A 26,075-nucleotide genomic window follows, 5' to 3' on the forward strand; every position below is an offset into this window, starting at 1 on the left:
CTCCCCGCCCATCCTACACACACACACACACACACACACACACACCATCCTATGTTTAGTCCATCACTGCCACTGTTCCATTCACAGTAAAAAGATTATTTGGACAGGCATGTGATGACTGGGATAAAGTAGTGAGCAAGGTATTATTTCAAAATTCTAGCTAGTAGTCGTTATTCTTTTGATTCTCTCATGATGAATACACCTGATTCTGACACATTTCAGTAAACTGAGATAACAGTTTGAAAATGGCAATGACTCGTTTGTAGTCCTAGTATTGTACACTCAGTATTAAATTATTTTCCTGAAATTGTTTGCAGATTTAATTACAGCATCTAAGGACAGATCAGTTGGTGTATTGCGCCTGGGTGCTCCAAACCATGGTTGGACAGAATACAGTGAACTGACATGATAGTAAATGCATGTTGCCAGGTATGTAAACTGTGAAGATGAAGATGTTACAGATATAAACTTAAGTAACATGTTATACAGGTTTAAGAGAAATTCACTCACTTGGACTTTGTAGCACGGTTCCTCACATACTAGCAATAAAAAAAATGTCTGTCACAAAATTTCATCTTGTACATATTTCTGGCAGAAAATGGACATTGAAGGTTGGCACCTGTCAGCACTGTAATCACATGTACAACTACTACCTCTGTTGGCATAGGAATAGTGATGTGCAGTTGGTGTAGTGGATAGCATTTTGGGTTAGCATGCAGGAAGTCGAGGGCTCAATTCTGGGCTGAGGCATATTTGTTTTTATTTGCCAGTTTCATTCTGCCATACAGTACTGTAGTATACGCCATTTCTTAAGCCACACCTATCTGACATTTACATAATATAGTGTTTTGTAATGGTGAACATAATGAAAACTTGGTCAGACAAGTGAGAATAGACAGTTGAAACAAATGACCTGTTATAGAACGCAATAACTACAAAAACAATATCAATTTCGAGGTGGTAAAGATGATTGAACTGTTAAATAATTCAGTATCTACTAGTCATTTACGCTACATGCAGTGAGTCCTCTGAGATGTAACACATTAGCAACCAGTGACAATAATTTCCATATTAATGACCACATGACGTTTACAAAGGAATACCTTTCCCTCAGAGCAGATGATCAAAGCAACCCCCCTGCATGTCCAGACGCAGCACGACCCGCTGGATCATACAGCTCTGGATTCTTCACAACATGGCTGCGTCCACAGTTACAAGAACAGCATGAACACACTGTGTTCTTCCATATGCGTCGGTGGAGTAGAATACTTGTGCTCCTTCAGTTGTCCCCACAGAAAGAAACCCAGGGCTTAAGGTCAGGTGAACACGGAGGCCATACAACTGGACCTCTCCATCCTAGCCATTTCCCTGAGAATTTTCTATCTAAATACCATTGCACGTTAATTCCAAAGTGTGAAAGTGCACCATCATATTGGAACGATAACCTCTGTGGAACACGAAGAGGAACATAGTCCAGTGTGTCAGCAGATAGTTTGAGAGGAATGCATGATACCTCCGTGCAGTCAACCACTCAGACAAGAAGTACGGATCCAAAATCCTATCTCTTAATATTCTGGCCTAGATGTTGATGCCAAAGCAAACTTGATATCCTCTGTGGTGGGTGACGTACGGATTAATGTTACACCAATGGTGGGAATTGTGCATATTGAAGACACCCTCACAAGATAATGCTGCTTCATCTTACCATGTTACAGTGTTTATGAAGTCGCCGTTGGCTTCCTGTTGTTATTAGAACCTTCCACAGAATTGCTTCCACAGATGACCATCTGCAGGATGCAGCTGTTGCATTAAAGAATAATGACAGGTGCACAGCCCATGCTCGTGCAGTACGTCAATGACTGTGCGTTGCGAGACACGCAGCTGCCTTGGTAAGCTATGTGTACTTCTCTGGGGCTCTTATGGTATGATGTCCAGAATAGCTTCCTCAGTAGTTGGAGCACAGCAAGTCCATGGATGACCTCTGTCATGTTGTTGTGAAAGAAGAGAACTAGTCTTCCAACGGCATGGCTCCAGACAACAAAACACGTTTTTACCTGGATGAGGTCAACCAGGATATCTAGTAGCATGTTCATGAGCAGCAGCACCAGCCCGGCAGTCAGATACACCAATGTCCAGAAGCATATCCACATAATCATTGTTTGTGTATGCCATACTTATGCCACACTGTTTTAGAATGACACAAGAAGAAAATACTATACATGGAGTCTGTTGTGGGTGCGTTACTTCTCTAGCAGCTAGTCCCTGTCTGATGAACAGTGCATACAGTATGAACACATCACTAATTGCGTTGGGCTGGTGTACTTAACGTGGATCACTTCTCTTACAGATATTTTCTGCGTGATTCATCCTGACATTGCTACTTGTGAAACGTTAGTTTTTGAATTATGCTGTTTCCCTAATGCTAATGGACATGATGTTTCCCCATTTCTATTGATAATAATAATAATAATAACAATAATAATAATAATAATAATAATAATAGTAAAACCAAACATTCAACACAAACCAAAAGAAATTTTACCAGACAATAGATAACACACACATTAAAATAGACAATCCACCAAACATAACAGACATGGAACACCTTTGGAGCAACATATGGTCAAATCCGGTACAACATAATAGACATGCACGGTGGATACAAGCAGAAACGGACACATACAAGATGATACCACAAATGCCAGAAGTGATAATTTTGCAACATGAAGTCACCCGAGCAATTAATTCTACGCACAATTGGAAAGCCCCTGGAAATGATAAAATAGCAAATTTCTGGCTAAAGAAGTTCACCTCAACACATTCACATTTAACTAAATTATTTAACAGTTACATTGCAGACCCATACACATTCCCTGATACACTTACACATGGAATAACTTATCTGAAACCTAAAGATCAAGCAGACACAGCAAACCCAGCAAAATATCGCCCCATAACATGCCTACCAACAATATACAAAATATTAACTTCAGTCATTACACAGAAATTAATGACACATACACCACAGAACAAAATTATAAATGAAGAACAAAAAGGCTGCTGCAAAGGAGCACGAGGATGTAAAGAGCAACTGATAATAGATACAGAGGTGACATCAAGCTAAAACTAAACAAAGGTCGCTGCACTACGCATTCATTGATTACCAAAAAGTTTTTGATAGTGTACCCCACTCATGGTTGCTACAGATATTGGAAATATACAAAGTAGATCCTAAATTGATACAGTTCCTAAACATAGTAATGAAAAATTGGAAAACCACACTTAATATCCAAACAAATTCAAACAATATCACATCACAGCCAATACAGATTAAGCGTGGAATATACCAAGGAGACTTATTAAGTCCTTTCTGGTTCTGTCTTGCTCTGAACCCACTATCCAACATGCTAAATAATACAAATTATGGATATAATATTACTGGAACATACCCACACAAAATCACACATTTGCTATACATGGATGATCTAAAACTACTGGCAGCAACAAATCAACAACTCAACCAATTACTAAAGATAACAGAAGTATTCAGCAATGATATAAATATGGCTTTTGGAACAGGCAAATGTAAGAAAAATAGCATAGGCAAGGGAAAACACACTAAACAAGAAGATTACATAATGGATAACTACAGCAGCTCCATAGAAGCGATGGAAAAAACAGATGCCTATAAATATCTAGGATACAGACAAAAAATAGGAGTAGATAATACAAATATTAAAGAAGAACTAAAAGAAAAATATAGACGAAGACTAACAAAAATACTGAAAACAGAATTGACAGCAAGAAACAAGACAAAAGCTATAAATACTTATGCTATACCAATATTGACCTACTCATTTGGAGTAGTGAAATGGAGTAACACAGACCTAGAAGCACTCAATACTCTGACACGATCACAATGCCACAAATATAGAATACATCACAAACATTCAGTAACAGAAAGATTCACATTAAACAGAAAGGAAGGAGGAAGGGGATTTATCAACATAAAAAAACCTACATTATGGACAGGTAGACAATTTAAGAAAATTCTTTATAGAATGAGCAGAAACTAGCAAAATACACAAAGCAATCACTCATATAAATACATTGGCTACACCATTGCAATTTCATAACCCTTTAGATCACATAACATCAACAGATACGAAGAAAAGTAGGAAAAAGAAAACACTACATGGCAAGCACCTGTATCATCTAACACAGCCACACATCGATCAAGACGCAGCCAACATATGGCTAAGAAAAGGCAATATATACAGTGAGACGGAAGGATTCATGATTGCAATACAGGATCAAACAATAAACACCAGATATTACAGCAAGCATATTATTAAAGATCCCAATACCACAACAGATAAATGCAGACTTTGCAAACAACAAATAGAAACAGTAGATCACATCACAAGCGGATGTACAATACTAGCAAACACAGAATACCCCAGAAGACATGACAATGTAGCAAAAATAATACATCAACAACTTGCCATACAACATAAACTAATAAAACAACACGTTCCCACATACAAGTATGCACCACAAAGTGTACTGGAGAATGATGAATACAAATTATACTGAAACAGAACCATTATAACAGATAAAACAACACCACATAACAAATCTGACATCATACTCACCAATAAAAAGAAGAAATTAACACAACTAATCGAAATATCCATACCCAATACAACAAATATACAAAAGAAAACAGGAGAAAAAATTGAAAAATACATCCAACTGGCTGAGGAAGTCAAGGACATGTGGCATCAGGATAAAGTTGACATTATACCAATTATACTATCAACTACAGGAGTCATACCACACAATATCCACCAGTACATCAACGCAATACAGCTACATCTAAACGTATATATACAACTACAGAAACCTGTAATTATTGATACATGTTCAATTATCCGAAAGTTCCTAAATGCAATGTAACATATACCGTACAGTTAAAAGGAAGTCACGCTTGATCAAGGTCCGCGTCACTTTCCAGACCTAAGGTCTGAGAAAGGAAAGAAGATAATAATAGTAATACCGTATGGAGATACTAAACAGAATGCACTTATCAGACTCAGTGTTAAAAGGCATAATTAGTGGTTCCATGGTGATATGTATAACTGGTAACCGAGTTTGGAAACTATGTGCAAAGGACGTTGCTAGCACTACTGGAGACATAAGGCCCTAATGGAATGTAATGGACCTGAACATGGTAAGAACAATAATCGATGGGACCATTTGTGGATGTACACAGAAAACAAGTCCGGAATCTCGTAGATGCAGTGGTGTGAAACAGTTCGCTTCCACAACTTGCAGAATCGAACACTCAACCTTCTGCATACTAACCCAAAACGCTATCCACAACACCAACTGCACAGTAGTGATCCTATATGCTGACAGAGATAGTTAATGAACATGTAGTTACAATGTTGCCAGATTGCCAATCTTTAACATTCATTTACTGCCAGAAATATTCTCAGGGCGAAATTTTGTGACAGACATTTTTGCATTGCTACAAGGTATACAACTTTGCTTCTGCCGTTTTTTCCCCAACATTTGAGGCTTTAATGAAACAAATTGGTTACACATGTATCATTCAAAGTATTTTCCATCGCTGGCCACTACTTTCTCCCATCTTTTGGGCAGTGTACGAATCCCTCGTTGAAAAAATTGTTCATCTTTTGAAGTGATCCATGAATCAGTCCAATTTGTGACTTCTTCATGAGATCGGAAGTGTTGGTCAGCCAGGCCATGCGCCATTGATCTAAACAGGTAATAGTCAGAGGGAGCAATATCTGGAGATACGGTGGATGGGGTAGGACTTCCCATTTTAACGTTTCCACGTACATTTTGACCTCTTTTGCAATTTGGGGTTGAGCGTTGTCATGCTGCAAAATCACTTTATCGTGCCTCTTGCTGTATTGCGGCTGTTTGTCTTTTAATGCTCTGCTCAGATGCATTATTTGCATTCGATAACAAGCACCTGTGATTGTTTCACTTGGTTTTAACACTTCATAGTACATGACACTGAGCTGGTCCCACCAAATGCAGAGCATTATCTTGCAGAGCATGATCTTGGAGCCGTGAATATTAGTTTTGGCTGTCAATGTGGAAGCATGGCCGGGATATCCCCATGATTTTTTGCATTTAGGGTTATCGTAATGAACCCATTTTTCATCCCCGGTCACAATGCGATGCAGAAATCCCTTCCGTTTTTGCCTCTGAAGCAACTGTTCACAAACACACAAATGCCATTCAATGTCTCTTGGTTTCAGCTCACACGGGACCCAAGTTCCTTCTTTCTGAATCATGCCCTTAGCCTTGAGACATTTTGAAATGGCTTGCTGTGTCACTTCCACTAATTGTGCCAATTCTTCTTGAGTTTGATGCGAGTCGTCACTCAGCAATGTCCCCAATTCTGCATCTTCGAAAACATTCTCTCTTCCACCACTATGCCAATCTATGATGTTAAAATCACCGTTCTTGAAGCATTGAAACCACTCACAACACTTTCTTTCACTAATAGCATCCTTACCATAAGTGCTTGAGAGCTTTTGATGAGACTCAGCTGCTGTTTTCTCCGTATTGAAACAAAACAGTAACACCTCCCGCAAATGATGAGAATTTGGCACGTAAACTAAAATTTTCAATCAAGAACAACTTTATGATGCAGACACAAATCAACTAATGTTTGAATGAGGTTATGTTGACCGAGATCCAAGCTAACTGCCTGATGTCTGTGATTTGTTTCTTTCGACCGCTACTTACCGTTGTTGCCACCTATCGGCAAACTGCAGAAGCAAAGTCATACACTTTTTAGTATGTGAGGTATTGCGCTGCAAAGTCTGAGTGTGTGAATTTTTCTTCATCCTGTATATATGTAATGAAAAGTCCTATAAGCATCATGTTGCATTGTGACCTTTTGATCCTTCAGTTGTTAGTGATATTAACTGATGTGATACTCGAGGCTTTTTTCAGAATGGTTGGCTGCGTGGAACAGACACATTGCTCACCAAAGCATTGTACAGAGAAAATACTTTGGCTGACACTGCACCTATTCTAAAATTTGCGGAGGAGTTGTTTTCAGACTTCCAACTGAGTAGACTGTTCCAAATTTATGCACTATATTGTGATGTTCCAAAATGAAGAGCAGAAACTGCAGAATGTGAAAAAAGAAAAGCAATTCTGCTAGCCAATATAGCTATGCTGCAGTCCTGTTATGTGTGGTAGACTACAACTCCTCAAAGTGTATGGTTGGTACTAAAAGTTGAGCTTGACCACAAACAGAGATTTGAAACCAATAATATATTCTGGTTGGAGTACTGCCAGTGACCACACATAAGGGCCTTGCTGGGAACATCTGAAGGAATTTGGACCAGTCATCAAAATTTTGTGTATAAATAGAATTGTTAAATTGGCTGGAAACTTGAAAATAGTCCTTCAGTAATTAATGGCACTTTAAAAACTCATCTTAATATTAACCAGGAAGAAAGTGCTGAACACACTTACTTCTCTTTTATAAAATTCGAAGCACCATCAGTGACATGTATTATATGTTGTTCACATAAATAACTGTTTGGTAGAACAATATCATATTTATCAATGAAAAATCCAAACTGTGAATGTTCTACAGTACAAAACTCTTTTGTGAATAAGTTTTCAGTTTGCAGCTGTATGGGATAGTATTTAAGCTTAAATGATATGGTGCACTTAAATAACATAATTATTGCTAACAATATTATGTGAAGGAAAGCTGCTACTACCATATAGCGGAGATGCTGAATTGCGGATAGGCGCAACAAAAACACTGTCAAAAATAAAGCTTTCAGCCAGTAAGGCCGTCATCAAAAATAGACCGCACGCACACACACACACACACACACACACACACACACACACACACACAGAGAGAGAGTCTCACACAAATGAGGCCACACTGCGAGCAGAGCAGCACCACTACATGATGGGAGTAGCGACTAGGTGGGATTAAGGAAGAGACTGGGCTGGGGTTGGGAGGGGGAGGGATAGTAGGATAGGGGTGGCGGACAGTGAAGTGCTGCAGGTTAGACAGAGGGCAGGCAAAGGTGGTGGTGGGGGGGGGGGGGGGGGAGTGGAAAAGGAGAGAAGTAAAAAGACTGGGTTGCAGTGGTGGAATGAGGCTTTTGTAGTGCCGGAATGGGAACAGGGAAGGGGCTGGTTGGGTGAGGACAATGACTAATGAAGTTTGAAGCCAGGGGGGTTATGGGAATTTATGATATATTGCAGGGAAAGTTCCTACCTACACAATTCAGAAAAGCTGATGTTGGTGGGAAGATCCATATGGTACAGGCTGTGGAGCAGTCATTGAAATGAAGGATGTCATGTTTGGCAGCATGCTCAGCAATAGGGTGATCCACTTGTTTCTTGGCCACAGTTTGTCGGTGGCCATCCATGTGGACAGACAGCTTATTGGTTGCAGCACAGTGGTTGCAGCTTAGCTAGTAGATCGCATGACTGATTTCACAGGTAGCCCTGCCCTTGATGGGATAGGTGACTTTTGTGACCGGATTGGATTAGATGGTGATGGGAGGATGTATAGGACAGGTCTTGCGTCTAGGTCTATTACAGGGGTATGAGCCATGAGGTAAGGGGTTGGGAGCAGCTGTTGTGTATGGATGGACGAGTATATTGTGTAGGTTCGGCGTACAGCAGACTACCACTGTGGGAGGGGTGGGAAGGGTAGTGGGCAGGACATTTCTGATTTCAGGGCATGACAAGAAGTAGTCAAACTCCTGGTGGAGAATGTAGTTCAGTTGCTACAGTTCTGGGTGGTACTGAGTTACGAGGGGAATGCTCCTCTGTGGCTGGACAGTGGGACTTTGGGAGGTGGAGGGAGACTGAAAAGATAAGGCACAGGAGCACAGGATATTTTTTTTTACAAGGTAGGGAGGATATTTAAGGTTTGTGAAGGCTTCCGTGAGACCCTCAGTATATTTCGAGAGGGACCGTTTGTCACTGCAGATGCGATGGTCACGGGTGCCTAGGCTGTGTGGATGGGACTTCTCAGTATGGAACAGGTGGCAGCTGTCAAAGTGGAGGTATTGTTGGTGGTTAGTAGGTTTGATATGGACAGAGGTACTGATGTAGCTATCTTTGAGGTGAAGGTGAAGATCTATGAAGGTGGCTTGTTGGGTTAAGTAGGACCAGGTGAAGCAAATGGGCGAAAAGTTGTTGAGGTTCTGGAGGAATGTGGCTAGGATGCCCTCACCCTCAGTCCAGATCATGAAGATGTCATCACTGAATCTGAACCAGGTGAGGTATTTAGGATTCTGGGTGTTTACGAAGGATTCCCCTAGATGGCCCATGAATATGTTGGCATAGGATGGTGCCACGCGGGTCCCATAGACATACCTCGGATTTGTTTGTAGGTAATGCCTTCAAAGGAAAAGTAATTATGGGTGAGGATATAGTTGATTATGGCAACTAGGAGGGAGTTTGTTGGTTCGGAATCTGTTGGGCGTTGGGAAAGGTAGTGTACAATAGCGGTAAGGCCATGGGCATTAGGGCTTTTAGTGTAGTGAGTGGAGAGCTCTCCACCCTGCTCACTTCCTACTTCCACCTTGGAGTACCACCGTCCACCACCACTATAACAACCTCCAAACCTTCCCCATGCCCCCTCATAGCTGACAAACCCTGTCTCGCAGACCTACTACACTTACTCCACTCTCCAAAACTCTCTCTCCCACCACCACACAGAATCCACAACCTAAGCAGACCTGTTACACAGTCATGAGCCTTTCCTCCAGAAGCCTTAGCCCCATAAAAATATCAGTCCTTTCCAAAGGTCTCACCTTTTGCCCCACTCCCAAATTCAATCATGCAGAACTTGCCAAAGAATTTTCTTCCTTCTGCTGGTCCCTAAAGTGGAAACACTTTTTCGCCACCAACCCTACCAATCAGACTCAACCAAAGACCAATGTTGAACACTTCCTAACTCAGTTCACTCTTGCATCCAAATGTGATCCACCCCTACTGCCCCTAGATCACCCCCTGTTAACTGTCCAAAATTCCTTAACCTGGAACCTTGCCTCACCATCATTCACTAAATCCTTCAACATGCAAACTAACCTTACATTCACAGAAAGAACCACAGTCCACCATCTAAAAACTGAACCTGACCTTATAATCCTACCTGCGGATAGAGGCTCCACCACTGTTGTTTTGAACCACAAGGATTACCTGGCAGAAAGGCTCCACCTGCTGTCAGATACTTCCAGCTACAAACCTTGCCACAGTGACCCCACTCCAGAAATTCAGCAGTATTTCCAGTCACTCCTCACATCCTTAGGCCCATCCCAGAACCTCTGCCCAGAGTTCATCTATCTGCTCACCTCTACCACTTCCCGCACTCCTACCTTCTTCATGCTTCCTAAGGTCAATAAACCCAACCACCCAGGACGCCCTATTGTGGCCAGTTACTGTGCTTCCACTAGAGAATCTCTGCTCTCGTAGACCAACACCTGCAATCTATTGCCCGGAACCTACCCTCCTATATAAAAGATACCAACCATTTCCTCCACCGGCTCTCCATTGTTCCTGTCCCTCTGCCTCATGTTGCCCTGCTCGTCACTGTTGGTGACACATCCCTTTATACTTACATCCCTAATCCTCATGGCCTTACTGCTATTGAACGCTAACTTTCCCAATGCCTGACAGATTCAAACCAACAACCTCCTTTCTAGTCACCATAACCAATTATATCCTCACCCACAATTGCTTTTCCTTTGAAGGCATTACCTACAAACAAATCCGAAGTATGGCTATGGGCACCCGCATGGAACCATCCTATGCCAACCAATTCATGGGCCATCTAGAGGAATCCTTCCTAAACACCCAGAGTCCTAAACCCCTCACTTGGTTCAGAATCATTGATGACATCTCTGTGATCTGGACCAGGGGTGAGGACACCCTATCCTCATTCCTCCAGAACCTCAACAAATTATTGCCCATTTGCTTCACATGGTCCTACTCAACTCAACAAGCCACCTTCCTAGAGGTTGACCCTCACCTGAAAGATGGCTACATCAGTACCTCCATCCATATCACATCTACTAACCACCAGCAATACCTCCACTTCGACAGCTACCACCCGTTCCAAAGAAAAGAGAAGGGGAAAGAAATATTCAGGTGCATAGGCAGCATAAAAGGCATTTATAGAGCTGGAATGGGAGCCAAGAAGGGGTAAGCAGGTGAAGGCTGGGCTAGTGAATGTTAAGGCCGGGGTCATTGGGGAAGTGGAGGACAGGTTGCCAGGAGTGTTCCCACCTGTGTAGTTCAGAAAAGCTGCTGTTGGTGGGAGGAACCCAGATGGCACAGGCTGTGAAATAGTTGTTGAAGTCAGGGATATCATGTTGCTGTTGGTATGTTCAGCAGCTGGATGGTCCAGCTGTGTCTTGGCTACAGTATGGTGGTGGCAACTCAACACAGACAGACAACATGTTAGTGTTCATACCCAGGTACAGTACCATACAATGGTTGCAGCTAAGTTAGCGGATTATGTGGTTGCTTTGACAGGTGGCTCTGCCTTTGATGGGATAGCAGATGCCTGTGACAGTACTGGATTAGGTGCTTCTTGGAAGATGTGTGATACAGGTCTCGCAGCTAGATCTATTGCAGGAATATGAACCATGGAGCAAGGGATTGGGAGCAGGGATGGACAAGGATGTAGTGTCAGTTAGGTGGGTTATGGAATGTGACACAGCATGGCGTAGCGGTAATAGTTTGCTCGCAAAAATTCCAAAAGATTGCTGGTATGCTAGCAGCATTGCAAGGTCAGAAAAATATTGACCCTCTGTTAATTTTGAAAATAATTCATTAGGAGGCACCAACAATTGAGCATTCACACTATTTTTGAAGTCCCCACAAATGTGTAATGCTCCACGCTGTTTATGAACAGGACTAAAGGTGTGCCCATCTGCAATAAGCAATTGAGAACAACTGTTTTTAACTTTCTAAGGGATCCAATTCTTACAGAGTCCACAGGAAAAATTTTGGTATTGCCGACTCTTTAAATGTAATGTGGGAAAAACATTTAGAAGCCATTCCCAGGGCTGGAGACAAGATTCAAAATTGATTGGGTCGAGTGTTGGATAGAAAATCCAGAGGCTGTATACATATCCAGGAAAAAAAGAAAAAATTTTCCGGTGAGGGTTCTGTTACTACAAAGAAGGAAAGGTTCTGGTTACATGTTGTAATGGATCCGGAAGAAGTGTTATTTTCTACCGGATTTGTCGATACCAAATCTAATGAGGGAGGTTGTAAATGTTTTCTTATATTTTTGTCAGAATATTTCTTTTGTGAATTGTAATTTGCTTTATTTTATGCTAACTTGCTTATATGTTTGAGAGTGACAGCATATTGATTAATATTAGTAGATGTGACGAAGAATATAAAAGAGACTGGTTACAAGTAGAAGCTTGTGTGTTGTGTAAAATGTCTTTGATGCTGGAGTCGTCTTTGACCGTAGTCAGTCAGCAGTCAACTCTCGGTGTGTGTGACGGTGGAACAATGTGCAGGTCGCCATTATAATAACTTGCAAGTGAACAGGAAAAATGAATAATGTTACTAATTTCTTTATATAAACATCAAGAAGGAACCACATTCGAAGAAATGGTATTTGAAGCTCACTAAAAATGAGGCAAACACATTGAACCAGGTCATTTCTGCAGCCGACGAAACAGCATTGTGGAATCGTACTTTTACTAGACGACTGAAGCCAACACAGAAAAGTCAAATATCATCTTATAAACATTTCACGGAAAAGTGAGTACTGTCACGAAATATGATAAATTCAAGTATATAAAAATAGTGAGCATATTTCAATGCTTACACATTAATTTCAGAGCTGTCTGGCCTATTTTCAGAATTTCATGATGAGCATAAGCCCACAGCATACCTGCTACCAATTATAAGGGTTGATACCTCTATTGGAGATATGTAAGCTGATTAAAAATTGAGTCCTAGGACCCTGTATCAAAGAGAACTAAAATAGTTGTATCATAAACTTTTGCTGGCAGTGTAAGATCGCATGAAGGTGCACTTGACTCTGAGATGTCATCTATTTGCTTTTGTGCACTCGACTGCTGACAGAATGGCAGTCTCAGACAAACATTTGCTGTAAGACGCGGGCATGAACCTGTTTGACAGACATCTTTATAATGTGGACAACTATGTTTAACATTGTGGCAAACCCACAGTTACCACTACCTTTCGCTGCCTGCCTTGCTCTAGAACCATAGGCTGTGCCAGCTGCACACACAGCTGACTACGCTGGCACACCTCAGATCTTACTCGAAGCACTTGGCTAAGGCTCGCTAGCTGTCGATGCAGAGATCGACACCAGAGGCTCCACCATCGGCCTTCAGCACAAATCTGCACTGGCTGTATGCGCTGACTTAAAACAGTGCCACCCATGTCAGTGATGTCTACACTTGTTTGTATCTATGCTGACACAAATGTCGTGGCATCAGTCCATGCTGTACTGGCAGCTGTTACTTATTGTGCATCCCTCAAGATTTGGACTTTGTTACACTGCTGACTTTGTATCAGCTCGGGCAGTTTCATGTTATTGAACACTGTGCTGTCATGTTTTGTCGTCTACAAATAAACTGATTATAAAAAACCAACATTCATTTGTGTTGTATGCCACAACACAATTGGTGACTGTGGACTGACCATGTTTGCGTCGAACATTGAAAATGGGCGTGCAAATTTTGGTTCTCGAGTAACACTTTAGAACAATGAACGTTTCAGTGAGCCACAGACCTTGTCTGCTGAATGGTCACCAGTGTTTCCTTCATTCCAGTCACCATGGCAGAACTATCTCTTTTCACTGTTACGTGATAGCTGACGGCTCATCAAGCAGAAAGTCTTAAGCATATTGAGGATGTCGTGGCCTCAGTACTGCAGCAGCCAAAGGTCAATCCATTGCCATTCCCGCCACACGAGGAGAAATCAGAGGACTGGGACTCTTATGAACAAAGGCTGTGACAGTGTTTTAGGGTGTGTAAGGCAAATGACTATGATGCTGCTAAATCCCTTTTCTTGTCATGGACTCTGCCACAAACTTATCGGTTGTTGTGCAAGCTGTCCTCTCTGATGGAACTTAGTAAACTGACTTTCAGCGAAATCCTTTCTTTGTTAAGTGCTCCCTATCTAAGATACTGTCGTGATTTCTGTTCACTTCGAGTTTTACCAATATTGCAAACAATCAAGTCAATCCTATCAAGCTTGGGTGGCTGAACTCCAGAAAGTTGTGAATGCAAGTAATTTTAAGCGTACCACCAAAAAAATTTATGCAGAAGGCATGATCAGAGGCACGATTGTCTATGCAGCACCCGCTAGTGTTTCAGTTAAAAGCTTTACAAATTGGTGACCCTTTGTCAGATGGAGTATTGCATTTAGCAAAGTCATACGAAGTCACACAAGCAGCGGGCCTCTGCTTAGATTCCTGGATGGACATTGCCATGGTAAACAGTGAAGCCAGACACATGGCAGATTTGGCAGCCAGTGGTGACATGGCGACAGTATACAAACTACATCACACGCTTCCCTCCACACAGGAACAGTGGGTCTCACACTGTCGCAGGTTGTGACAGCCTTACCCACCCTGCCTGGACCGTTTTCAGAAGCACGCTAGAGACAACTCTCTGTTCCAGTGGGTGGATTGCATTAAATGCACATGACAGGGTCACATTGCATGTGTTTGTCAGGAAGCTGTTCCTGTCTCATGATCACAAGATCAAATGGATGTTAATGTTGTATGTTCCGCACAATCCATTCAAGGAGGTCCCTGTGATGAACTGTACATTTCACTGTGATTGGCTGGATGGACAGTCAGCTTTCAAGGTGATATAGGGGCTGCTGCCAGTCTCTTCAATTTTCAAACATATTTACAATTTGGGGCATCCATACAAAGAGCGCCCATATCCGCCCGTATCCAAACTCAAGCCATCAGTTTATCAGTTGGTAAATTAAAACAAGCAACTCATCCCGTTGAAAGATTAATTTTGCCATGGAAGCCATTTACAAAAATGGAACCCAGGGACAACTTTCTTAGTCATAAGCAGTTCTGATACTGAGAACCTTTTTGATCTGGACACATTGACGTCTTTTAGATTTTCTGACAGTGACACAGTAAACACGGTCTTACCCACAACTGGATGTGTTCTGCACCAAATTCCGTAACATTTTTTCCTTTTGGTCTGTGAAAAGCAAAGAATGTCGAAACGCACATTTTGCTGAAACCTGTGACAGTACCAGAGAAGGAAAGTTGCTACTCACCATATAGCGGAGATGCTGAGTCGCAATAGGCACAACAAAAAGATTCACACAATTATAGCTTTCAGCCATTAAGACCGAAAGCTATAATTGTGTGAATCTTTTTGTTGTGCCTATCATGACTCAGCATCTCCGCTATATGGTGAGTAGCAACTTTCCTTCTCTGGTCTTTTTACATTCCATCCTAAGCAAATGTGATTTTTTTAAGCCTTCAGTTGAGTATTGAGGCAACATCCGTTCCCATGTAGGTTTTTTTACCAACTCTGGAAATTTCAAAGCAATTGCATTCGTGCCTAGGCCGGCGAACCTCTAACAGCTCCAGCCTCTGGGAAAAATTACTTATTATGCAAAATTCATTCCAGCATAATCTCGGATAGCACATGCTTTACATCACTTGTGTAAGTCTTCATGTGGTAGGCTGCATGTGAAACGAAATTCCAGGATCTCAAACAGTGTCTACTCTCAGCATCTTGTTTAGCAATGTTCCTACCAAGGAAACATAGTGGTTGCAATGGATGCATCGGACCACAGGATGAGGGCTGTCTTGATGGTTCAGACCACCCCATCACGTACACTTCAAAAACCCTCACCTCTATACAAATAAAATAGACTAAATTGAGAAAAAAGTATGACAATTATGTTCGCTTTGGAGGCATTTCATGTCATCCCTTATGGTGCCAAGTTCCAGCTGGTAATGGACCATAAGCCATTGATCTCATTGTTCAACACAACAGCTGACATCACAGATTGTACTGCTCATCGTCTCCAGTGCTGGGCATTGTTCCTCTCATGATATACCTATGACATCCATTTCAGAACCATATCCTAGTGTGTAAATGTTAATGCTGTTAACCGACTACCCCTGGGGCTGGACTACATGTTTGATCAGGAGGAAACTCTGTGCTTCTTTGTGGATGACGAGACGCAACAAGCTGTGGACAATTTTCCCATTACGGGAGTGTGCATCAGTGCCACCAAAGAGGCGTACTCCGTTCTCAAACAGGTTTACACCTTCATCTTGAGAGGGTGACCAGAGAGATTGGCCAGGCAACAACCTACAGCTCTTTCCCAGTACTATGGGCTGTGACACTGTAAGCTTTTAGACAATGGTGTTATTCTTTTAACCACAGACCACACTGTGCCTCATGTTGTGATTCCATCAGCCTTACGACAGCAGATCCTACATTTGCTGCATCAGAGGTATAAGGGCACTACAAGGGCAAAGCTGCTCGCTCTGCTTCAGACATCCACTAAGAAATAGAGATCATCATCCATTGAGGCACTAAATGTGCAGAACAGCTTCACCTTGGCCAGTGCCCACCAAATCTTGGGAATGAGTGCATCTCAATTTTGCAGGCCCATTACTGAATACCACATGGCTCATGATCATTGAAGCTTTATCCAGATTCCCATATATTGTCAACTGCCATAAAATCACAGTGGAATTCACACTGACGATGCTGTTGTAGATTTTTGCCATTGAGGGTGTGACGCAGACATTGGCGACTGGCAACAGTCCACAATTTCTGATGGAGGCCTTTGAGAATTTCTGCACTAGAAATGGAGTGAAGCACATCTTTTGCTTCCTTTTCATCCCCAGTTGAATGAAAAGGCAGAGAGGTTCATTCAGACATTCAACAGTAGATGAAGAAATACATCCAAGATTCATCCACTTAAGATGTCCTGACTTTATGTAAGTTCATATTGGGCAGTGTCATTTGGAAGCTCTTACACAGACTCCAACCCCATTCTCTACTACATTTACTGCTGCCTGCACCCATCCCCTCTGTTCCTCCCGCCTCTCCAAAGTTCCAGCCTGGTGGCATGCGATGTGGGCCTGGGGATTCGGCTGACAATATCATTGGGTTCCAGACACCATTCATCGGCAAAAGAGGCCGCAGATTTTTACGATTGAGTCTGGAGACTGCCAGTCATCCGACACCAGAACCAGCTCTGTGGTTACACAGCTGTGCCCCATAGCCTTTTTCTCCCCTGTTCTTCCACCACACCCAGTTTTCCCACTCTTTGGCAGAAGAAGAGCTTATCCTGCCCCCATCCTCCTCCACTTGCCACCTCCATTTCCACTGTTAGCTGTTCCAAGCTGCGACAGCCACAGGGGTGAGTCTGGCCTTGCCACCAGCTTCCCCATCCAGGGATAGATAAATGCTTCGGATTGAGGTACCACAGCTGGGCATGTGCATGGAGGGTGTACCGGCAGAGTGTCTGCCACTCTCAGGCCTAGATGTCGTCAAGGTATTGCCTCCAGTTTCCACCACCTGACCTGTGTTCCCACCACTGCCATCCAGGCCTCTTTCAGCCTTAGATTTGATTGCCTGCAGACCAGGGTATCCTGGAGCCGAGCTGTCGTGGGGGCTGCAGAAGAGATGCTCTCCACATTGTGTGGGACTAGGTGGAGTGAGGTCATCGCTCCCCTCAGCTCCCTCTGCTCCACCCCCCCCCCCCCCCCCCCCCCCCCTCCCGCCTACACACACACACACACACACACACGTAAACTTGCATTTTCTTGTCATGTCTTTTAAGTCTGCCATCAATGATGCATAACTGTCTTATGTTATGTTGCGATGTTATAGAACATCTAAACAAATGGCAGCCCCCACATTCATTTTTGTTACACAATGTTCACTTAAAAACAAGTGAATAGTGGTGAGGAGCGGTGCTGATGGTCAGATAAAGAGGACAATTTTTGCACAAGATAATAGAGCTGTGGATTTGGAAATAATAGCAAGCATTGCTGTTGCTCAGACCACTTAATGTCACTGGAAATAAAATGCTAAGAGCTTCATTGAATGGCTGGAAAGCCAGATTTACCAGATATGGTTTCAGCTGTGCAGAATCTGTCAGCTTCAGTACAAGCTCGTCCTGCTGCTCAAGCTGTTCTTTCCACAGCTCAAAAAACTGCATGTCCTTCATGCTTGAAATGCTCAGCAGGACTGCCTGGCTAGTCTTGTTCCGACATGGGGTGGGTTGCAATTCCAAGAAGTCCTTGTCACCACTGTAGTATGTCTGCTTTTTTAACAACACACATTTTGTTAAGCACAAATTATGTAAAAATAAATCACAAAAAGTAATAGTTCCCGACTCTTCTGGAAATGCACACAGTGAAGAACTCCTGTGTGTGGATACCTCTCGGCCGTTATAGTACTTTGAAAGTTCATTCAAAAACTTATATGTCACTGCAGGATAACATTGCTTACTGGTTCAGCTGGGAAGCACTTGAATACAAACCACTTTATCGGTGCACCCATATGCCATTGGTTCGTTCACTGAAGACACAACTGTTTCTTGAACACTACACGAAGACAGTACTACACTGTACAGACAGGCAAATCTGTGTGCCAGACAACTGTCAACATTAGGTAACAGTGCAGTCAAAGGAATTATAAGAGGAAGATTATCAACAAACTTCCATTCACCATAAACCAAGACATTGGGAATCCTTACTAATTCAAAAGAAAATTAAAAATGTACCTCATTGGCGACTGTTTCTACGAAATATGCATGTCTAGATTCAGAAATTGGAAAGTTCTGTTAGCTCCATGCCAAGTAGCAGTGTTTGTAATGAAGCTACATGAAAGGTAGTAATGTACTGCAAATAAGCCTCACCAAGTACAGATGCAAGAATTATTTTTTTGAAAAAGGTTATAAACAGCAGTTTTGTAGTACAATTGAGAAGGAGGCAGCTTATTTCAAAGTAGCAGCTTCCTTTCTAATTTCTGGATTTGGTTTAGATAGCGTAGGTGTGAATATAATTAAGCAGTGTAGCGATAGTTTACTGTTAATACAGTGTATGATATAGTATACAGATTAACAAGAGGCTAGATTGCTTCTCATCACATAGAGTAGCCATTGGTTGCAGAAGGCACAATGCAGCTATCAAGCTAAGTCCTTCATCAGACACAGACAGCAGAACTCGGACACATTCACACGAACATATCACACGCACACACACATGGCACTAAGGCCTAACTGTGTCTCACGTGAGCAGTGATCTTTGCTGGGATGGGTAGTGGGGACACAGAAGAGGTGTGGGGTGGAGAGGTGGAGCGATAGCAGGATACGGGTGCGGAAGATGCTAGTGCCACCTTGGGAGTTTGCAGGGATGTGATAGACAGATTAAGGTTCTACGATTAATTTATCTTTTGTTGGTGTATACCTTGACACTTTCTACGTACTTAAAGGTTCTCTTTCTTGATGAAATGAATAAGTGGATGGATGAATGAAGGATGTCCATATAGGCTGAAAACTGGTTCAAAATATAAAGTAATACTGTAGAACATCCCAGTTCATGATTTCTATTGATAAATAAATATTGTACCTTGAAGTTTTAAACAATATTGTCATCACCTGAAAATTGTGAGCAGCTGTTCCATTGAGATATTTCCAAGTTTCAGTGACACAAAATGCTGTCTAGTAAGAGAGGATATATTATTTATAGCTAAGAACAGTCCTGACACTTTTTGGCTTTATATTTCTTTTGTAACTTTTTATGTACACTTTGCCTTGCTGGATAATGCATTGTTACAGTTATCTCTTTTGTACTGGCTTTATAGCACATTCATAAAGTATCATAATACCCAGTTTCTTATGTAGTTCAGCTGTGTCAATAAGACAAGGTTAACTGTGTTTGTTGATACAAGAAAAACAGTTTTTGCATTAAATGAATAAGGATATAACACGTATGCCTTCTGAAGCAGATGATATACCTGTGTGTCATTCTACGGAGATCATGCAAGAGAACTTGTTCCCTTCTATTAGTAATGCATCATAGGTCTCTGGAACAATGAAGGTTACTTCATGATAGGGAAAACATACTGGACGTTCTCGTTATCAAAAAGGGTTGCCAAACTTATGCAGGCCTGTGTCGCTGATGTAAACCTGTAGAAGAATTATATAACATGTTCGATACCCACACATCTGTGTTTCTGGAGGATGAAAATCAGTTCTACAAAAACCAACATGTATTCTGTAAATAGAGACCTTGTGAAACATGGCTCGTTGTGTTCGTCAATGAAATCCAGAGTACCATAGACAAAGGCATCTAGGTTGAAGCCATGTTCTTAGGCTCTTGTCAGAGTTCTGCATTGCCATTTAGTGAACAAAATACAAGCTTATCGAATATCAGACCAGATTTGTGACTGGATTCAGTATTTTTCAGGAGGTAGAACTCAATGTGTTATTCTGAACGGAATGAAACTGACAGATGTAGAGATAATTTCTGGAGTACCCCAAAGGAGAGTTATAGGGCCATTATTGTTTGTAATATACAGGGTGGTCCATTGATCGTGACCGGGCATAATATATCACGAAATAAGCATCAAACGAAAAAACTACAAAGAACGAAACTTGTCTAGCTTGGAGGGAGAAACCAGATGGCGCTGTGGTTGGCCCGCTAGATGCTGCCATAGGTCAAATGGATATCAACTGCATTTTTTTAAATAGGAACCTGCATTTTTTATTACATATTCGTGTAGTACGTAAAGAAATTCGTGGTAGATGGCGCTGTAATAGTCACATACATATGGCTCACAATTTTAGACGAACAGTTGGTAACAGATAGGTTTTTTAAATTAAAATACAGAACGTAGGTACGTTTGAACATTTTATTTCGGTTGTTCCAATGTGATACATGTACCTTCATGAACTTATCATTTCTGAGAACGCATGTTGTTACAGCGTGATTACCTGCAAATACCACATTAATGCAGTAAATGCTCAAAATGATGTCAGTCAACCTCAATGCATTTGGCAATATGTGTAATGACATTCCTCTCAACAGCGAGTAGTTCTCCTTCTGTAATATCCTTCAACTTTACCCACAGAAAGAAATCAAGGGACGTCAGATCCGGTGAACGTGCGGGCCATGGTATGGTGCTTTTACGACCAATCCATCTGTCATGAAATGTGCTTTTCAATACAACTTCAACTGCATGCAAGCTATGTGACAGACATCGCCATTTTGTTATGCCGTGAAACATCTTGTAGTAACATCGGTAGAACATTACGTAGGAAATCAGCATACATTGCACCATTTAGATTGCCATCGATAAAATGGGGGCCAATTATCCTTCCTCCCATAATGCCGCACCATACATTAACCCGCCACGGTTGCTGATGTTCCACTTGTCGCAGCCATCGTGGATTTTCCGTTGCCCAATAGTGCATATTATGCTGGTTTACGTTACTGCTGTTAGTGAATGACGCTTTGTCGCTAAATAGAACACATGCAAAAAATCTGTCGTCGTCCCGTAATTTCTCTTGTGCCCAGTGGCAGAACTGTACATGACATTCAAAGTCATCGCCATGCAATTCCTGGTGCATAGAAATATGGTATGAGTGCAGTCGATGTTGACGTAGCATTCTCAACACCGACAATTTTGAGATTCCCGATTCCCGCACAATTTGTCTGCTACTGATTTACGGATTAGCCGCGACAGCAGCTAAGAGACCTACTTTGACATCGTCATTTATTGCAGGTCGTGGTTGACGTTTCACACCTGGCTGAACACTTCCTGTTTCCTTAAATAATGTAACTCTCTGGCGAACGGTCTGGACACTTGGATGATGTCGTCCCAGATACCGAGCAAACATAGCACATGCCCGTTGGGCATTTTGATCACAATAGCCATACATCAGCACAATATCAACCTTTTCCGCAGTTGGTAAATGGTCCATTTTAACACAGGTAATGTATCACAAAGCAAATACCGTCCGCACTGGCGAAGTGTTGCGTGATACCATGTACTTATACGTTTGCGACTATTACAGCGCCATCTAACACAAAGTGAAAAAAGTGGTCCAGCTAAAACATTCATATTTCTTTGCGTACTACACGAATATGTAATAAAAAATGGGGGTTCCTATTTAAAAAATGCAGTTGATATCCGTTTGACCTGTGGCAGCGCCACCCAGCGGGCCAACCATAGCGCCATCTGGTTTCCTCCTTCAAGCTAGACGAGTTTTATTCTTTGTAGTTTTTTTGTTTGATGCTTATTTCGTGAGATATTTGGCCTGGTCACTATCAATGGGCCACCCTGTATATAAATGATCTAGCAACGTGGGAAGTTCCGTGAGTCTTTTTGCAGTCAGTGGTGTTTTGTATAGGAAAGGAGCAATGATTGGTGCAGTGGCTGGCAGTTGACCATGAACATAAATAAATGTAACATAATATGTGTAAATAGCCAAAGAGATCCATTACTGCTTGATTATGCTACTGATGAGAAATCATTGGAAACCGTATTGGTAACAACCATAAAATACCCATGAGTAACCATCCAGAGCAACCTAATGTGGAATGACTGCATAAAACAGATTGTAGCAAAAGCAGATGCCAGGCTGAGATTCATTGGAAGAATCTTAAGGAAATGTAATTCATCCACAAAAGAAGTGACTTGCAAAACACTTGTTTGATCGAGTCTTGGGACAATCATGGATATGCTCGAAAAACTCCAGTGGCAGTCACTACCAGAGAGGTACTGTTTTTGAAAGTGAGCATAATGTTGGAATTCCGAGAGTGTGTGTTTGAAGAAGAGTTGAGCAACATATCACTTCATTCCACAAATGTCTTGTGAAATGATCATGATGAAAAAGCCACAGACATTATAAACAGCCGTTCTTTCCATACACAATTTGTGAATGGAACTTATAATATGATAATAGTACCATCGCTACCCTCCATCACACACTATAAGGTGGCTTCAGGAGTAGAGATATAGATCTAAATTAGTTCGTACATCATTTTAAGATGCCTGAAGATGGAGGCCTTTGGCTCTGAAATTGGTAGTCTGTATATTTGAAATTTGAAACCAGTAACTACTGCAGAGTGAATGAAAAAAAAGAAGGGAATAAGCAAATATTCATTTTTCTACATGAAGTGTTTGTCATCTGAAGTGCCCACAGTCTTCCATCATCATGAAAGCAACAAGATTTCCCCAATTCTTTGGTTTCTATGAATGTGTAACTCAGCATTGATCTGTATTCTGAGATCTGTGTTTGTAGTTTTCTGTGATTGCTTCCTTTTTGGATTGTTTACATGTGGTAATATTTTTTATTGGTACAATATTGAACAATAGTGAACTAATAAACATTATTTACTGTTAGTTTCTGTTGATTTCACTGTGGGTGCATGGCGAAACTTTATTATATTGGGGTTACCATAAATCTCATGGGCTCAGTCTCCACATGAACTCGCTAGTACCCATGTTACATTCCTGTTCCTATCCCATGCACCTTCTGCCTCCCACAAAAGATGGTTGGCGCATTGATTTATGTGTAAGTCATTAGTCAGCCACTATGTCTTGACTTTGTGTTCCATGCATTTTTTGGTCTGATATATTTTAAACACATTCGTCTCATATAGCATTTTTAAGAGCAGTGATAACCATCCAAAAGAAACAAAGAAACTGATAAAAGAAAACAACATAAACATCTAAGGTGAACAATGTGCCATTTCATTTTTCTGAATCAAAATCAGTTTTATTATCTCATTATGTACATACATAAATCACTATTTTAATGGACATCAGACTCACAAATAACATAATTGAGACACACATATAGTATCAAAAACTTAAGTTAATCTTAACTTACAGCCACTTGTACTAGTTCATCAGCTTAAGCTTACTCTCCAGAGTTAATTATGTCACCACTTAAGAATTGTGGAACTGAATAATGACATTTTTCTGCTATGATAGCATGTAAATTTCTTTTTAGCTAACCCATTCCATCCAGTGACATGAAGTTGAAAAATCTTGCTCCATGTGAAGAATGTGGCCAAGGTTTTCTAAGTCTGAATTCCAGACAAATTTCCTGTTTGCATTGGCTGATCCTAGTTCCTGAATTATTGATTCAAGTAATTTTTTGTTTGTAGAAACACACAGTCTACAAACTCTCAGTAATTAATTTACACCTTTTTGTTATCTATATACAACAGTAATGGGTGTTTTCTTTTTTTTTTTCAGATTGTTTTCATACATGTGCTACAAAACAGAACGTCTTTTGTGTGACTGTAGCATATAGACTTAATGTTTGAAAATTACTGGCAGTATTTAGTGGTGAATGAGGCTACCTCCTTTCAGAAGACAGGACTCTAGAGAAAGTGGAATCAGTTGCCGGTCCATGTCAAACAGCCAATATTATCACAGAAAACTGGTTTTATACAAAATTTATGAAGATAGTGGCTTAGTGAAAAAGAAATTTGTGACATAGAAATTGTCAATTTTTTAGAGAGAATTTTCTACTCAGAGACTGGTTATACGGTGATAGACAGTCTGTTACTGTGACACAGTAATAGCACTCCAGTAACTTTTTTACTGGTTTTTCATATCTTTCATTCAGTCTCATGCATAATATTAAATATTTATACGTGGAACAAACAGCGTTGTACCTCATTTTACGTACACTGTTTGATACAGAGAAATTTATTATATTTTGTAGCTCAATATGCAAATTCCTTATCATTGGTCTTTAGTATCACAAGTTTTGTATTTAAGAAAATTGCGTGCAATATTTTCTCATCATTTGCTGCTAGTTTATTGATGCACTGACATTTAATCTCGTCATCATTTATATCAGGTTTTTAGTACCTATTCATATGAATTACCTATTGTATAATGACTTGGCATACAAGCACCTTCAGTGATTTTATGTGTAATTTATGTTGTTTTCTGTCCATTGGGCGAATGTGGAAGAAAATTACATTCCACAGTATTTATCAGAATTTGTGTGTCTACTAATTAAAGAGAGTTGTGTGTGTGTGTGTGTGTGTGTGTGTGTGTGTGTGTGTGTGTTTTAATTGTCAGCTGTTGATTAATAAACTATAACATGGCTTAGTTATTCCTTACTAATTAATAATGCTATTATCTCCTTGTTTTTTTTTTTTTTTCCCTGAAATTTCCGAATCCATCAAGATACAAATATTTACACATGACAGTGGTTTTACGACCTTGACTCAATTGATGGTACTTATCTATAAATTCATAAGTGTTATTCAGTCTGGGAATTAACACAGCCAGTTTCTGACCTAAGAATGAGAAAATTATTACAGCTGTCAAGTATTGGATTTTCCTCACATTTCGTATATACTCTATAATAGAAGGAAAGTTGCTACTCACCATAAAGCAGAGATGCTGAATCGCAATAGGCACAACTAAAAGATTCAAACAATTGTAGCTTTCGGCCATTAAGGGCTTTGTCAGCAATAGACAGCAGCAGTCTCAGATAACTGAAATTACACTGCAATGTGGTTTCAGTTATCTGAGACTGCAGACATGTGTGCAAGTTGCATTTTTGTGTGTGTGTGTGTGTGTGTGTGTGTGTGTGTGTGTGTGTGTGTGTGTCTATTGCTGACAAAGGCCTTAATGGCTAAAAGATATATAATGGCTAAAAGCTATAATTGTGTGAATCTTTTTGTTGTGCCTATCGCGACTCAGCATCTCCGCTATATGGTGAGTAGCAGTATTCCTTCTCTAATATTGTTACATTCCATCCTGGTTTTTCCATTGTTTGATTTGCATATATTCTGACTTTTATTAAGGGAAAAAGAGAGAGAGAGAGAGAGAGAGAGAGAGAGAGAGAGAGAGAGAGAGAATTATGAATGGTACTGTTGCAGTTCATTGGGTAAAAGTTTGAATGCTGTCCACTAACTTATTTTGAGGCATATATTGCTAATATTTGTAAAGAAAGACAGAGGAATGAAGAAAGCACATTGGCACCTGGTT

General features: G+C 41.0%; 1 protein-coding gene across 2 annotated transcripts in view; it reads left to right on the plus strand.

Annotated features, from left to right (window-relative positions):
- LOC124805016 overlaps window positions 1–25,227 on the plus strand; it is a 117,196-nt gene extending 91,969 nt beyond the window's left edge. For both annotated transcript variants that reach the window (XM_047265423.1, XM_047265422.1), the window contains 2 exons: window positions 318–429; window positions 24,318–25,227. In XM_047265423.1, the coding sequence (XP_047121379.1) occupies window positions 318–409 (92 nt within the window). In that variant the 3' untranslated portion in view covers window positions 410–429; window positions 24,318–25,227. The remainder of the gene's footprint in view (window positions 1–317; window positions 430–24,317) is intronic.
- The last annotated feature ends 848 nt before the right edge of the window (window positions 25,228–26,075 follow it).

Source organism: Schistocerca piceifrons, chromosome 7 (assembly GCF_021461385.2).
Source record: "Schistocerca piceifrons isolate TAMUIC-IGC-003096 chromosome 7, iqSchPice1.1, whole genome shotgun sequence".
Taxonomy (NCBI): Eukaryota; Metazoa; Arthropoda; class Insecta; order Orthoptera; family Acrididae; genus Schistocerca; species Schistocerca piceifrons.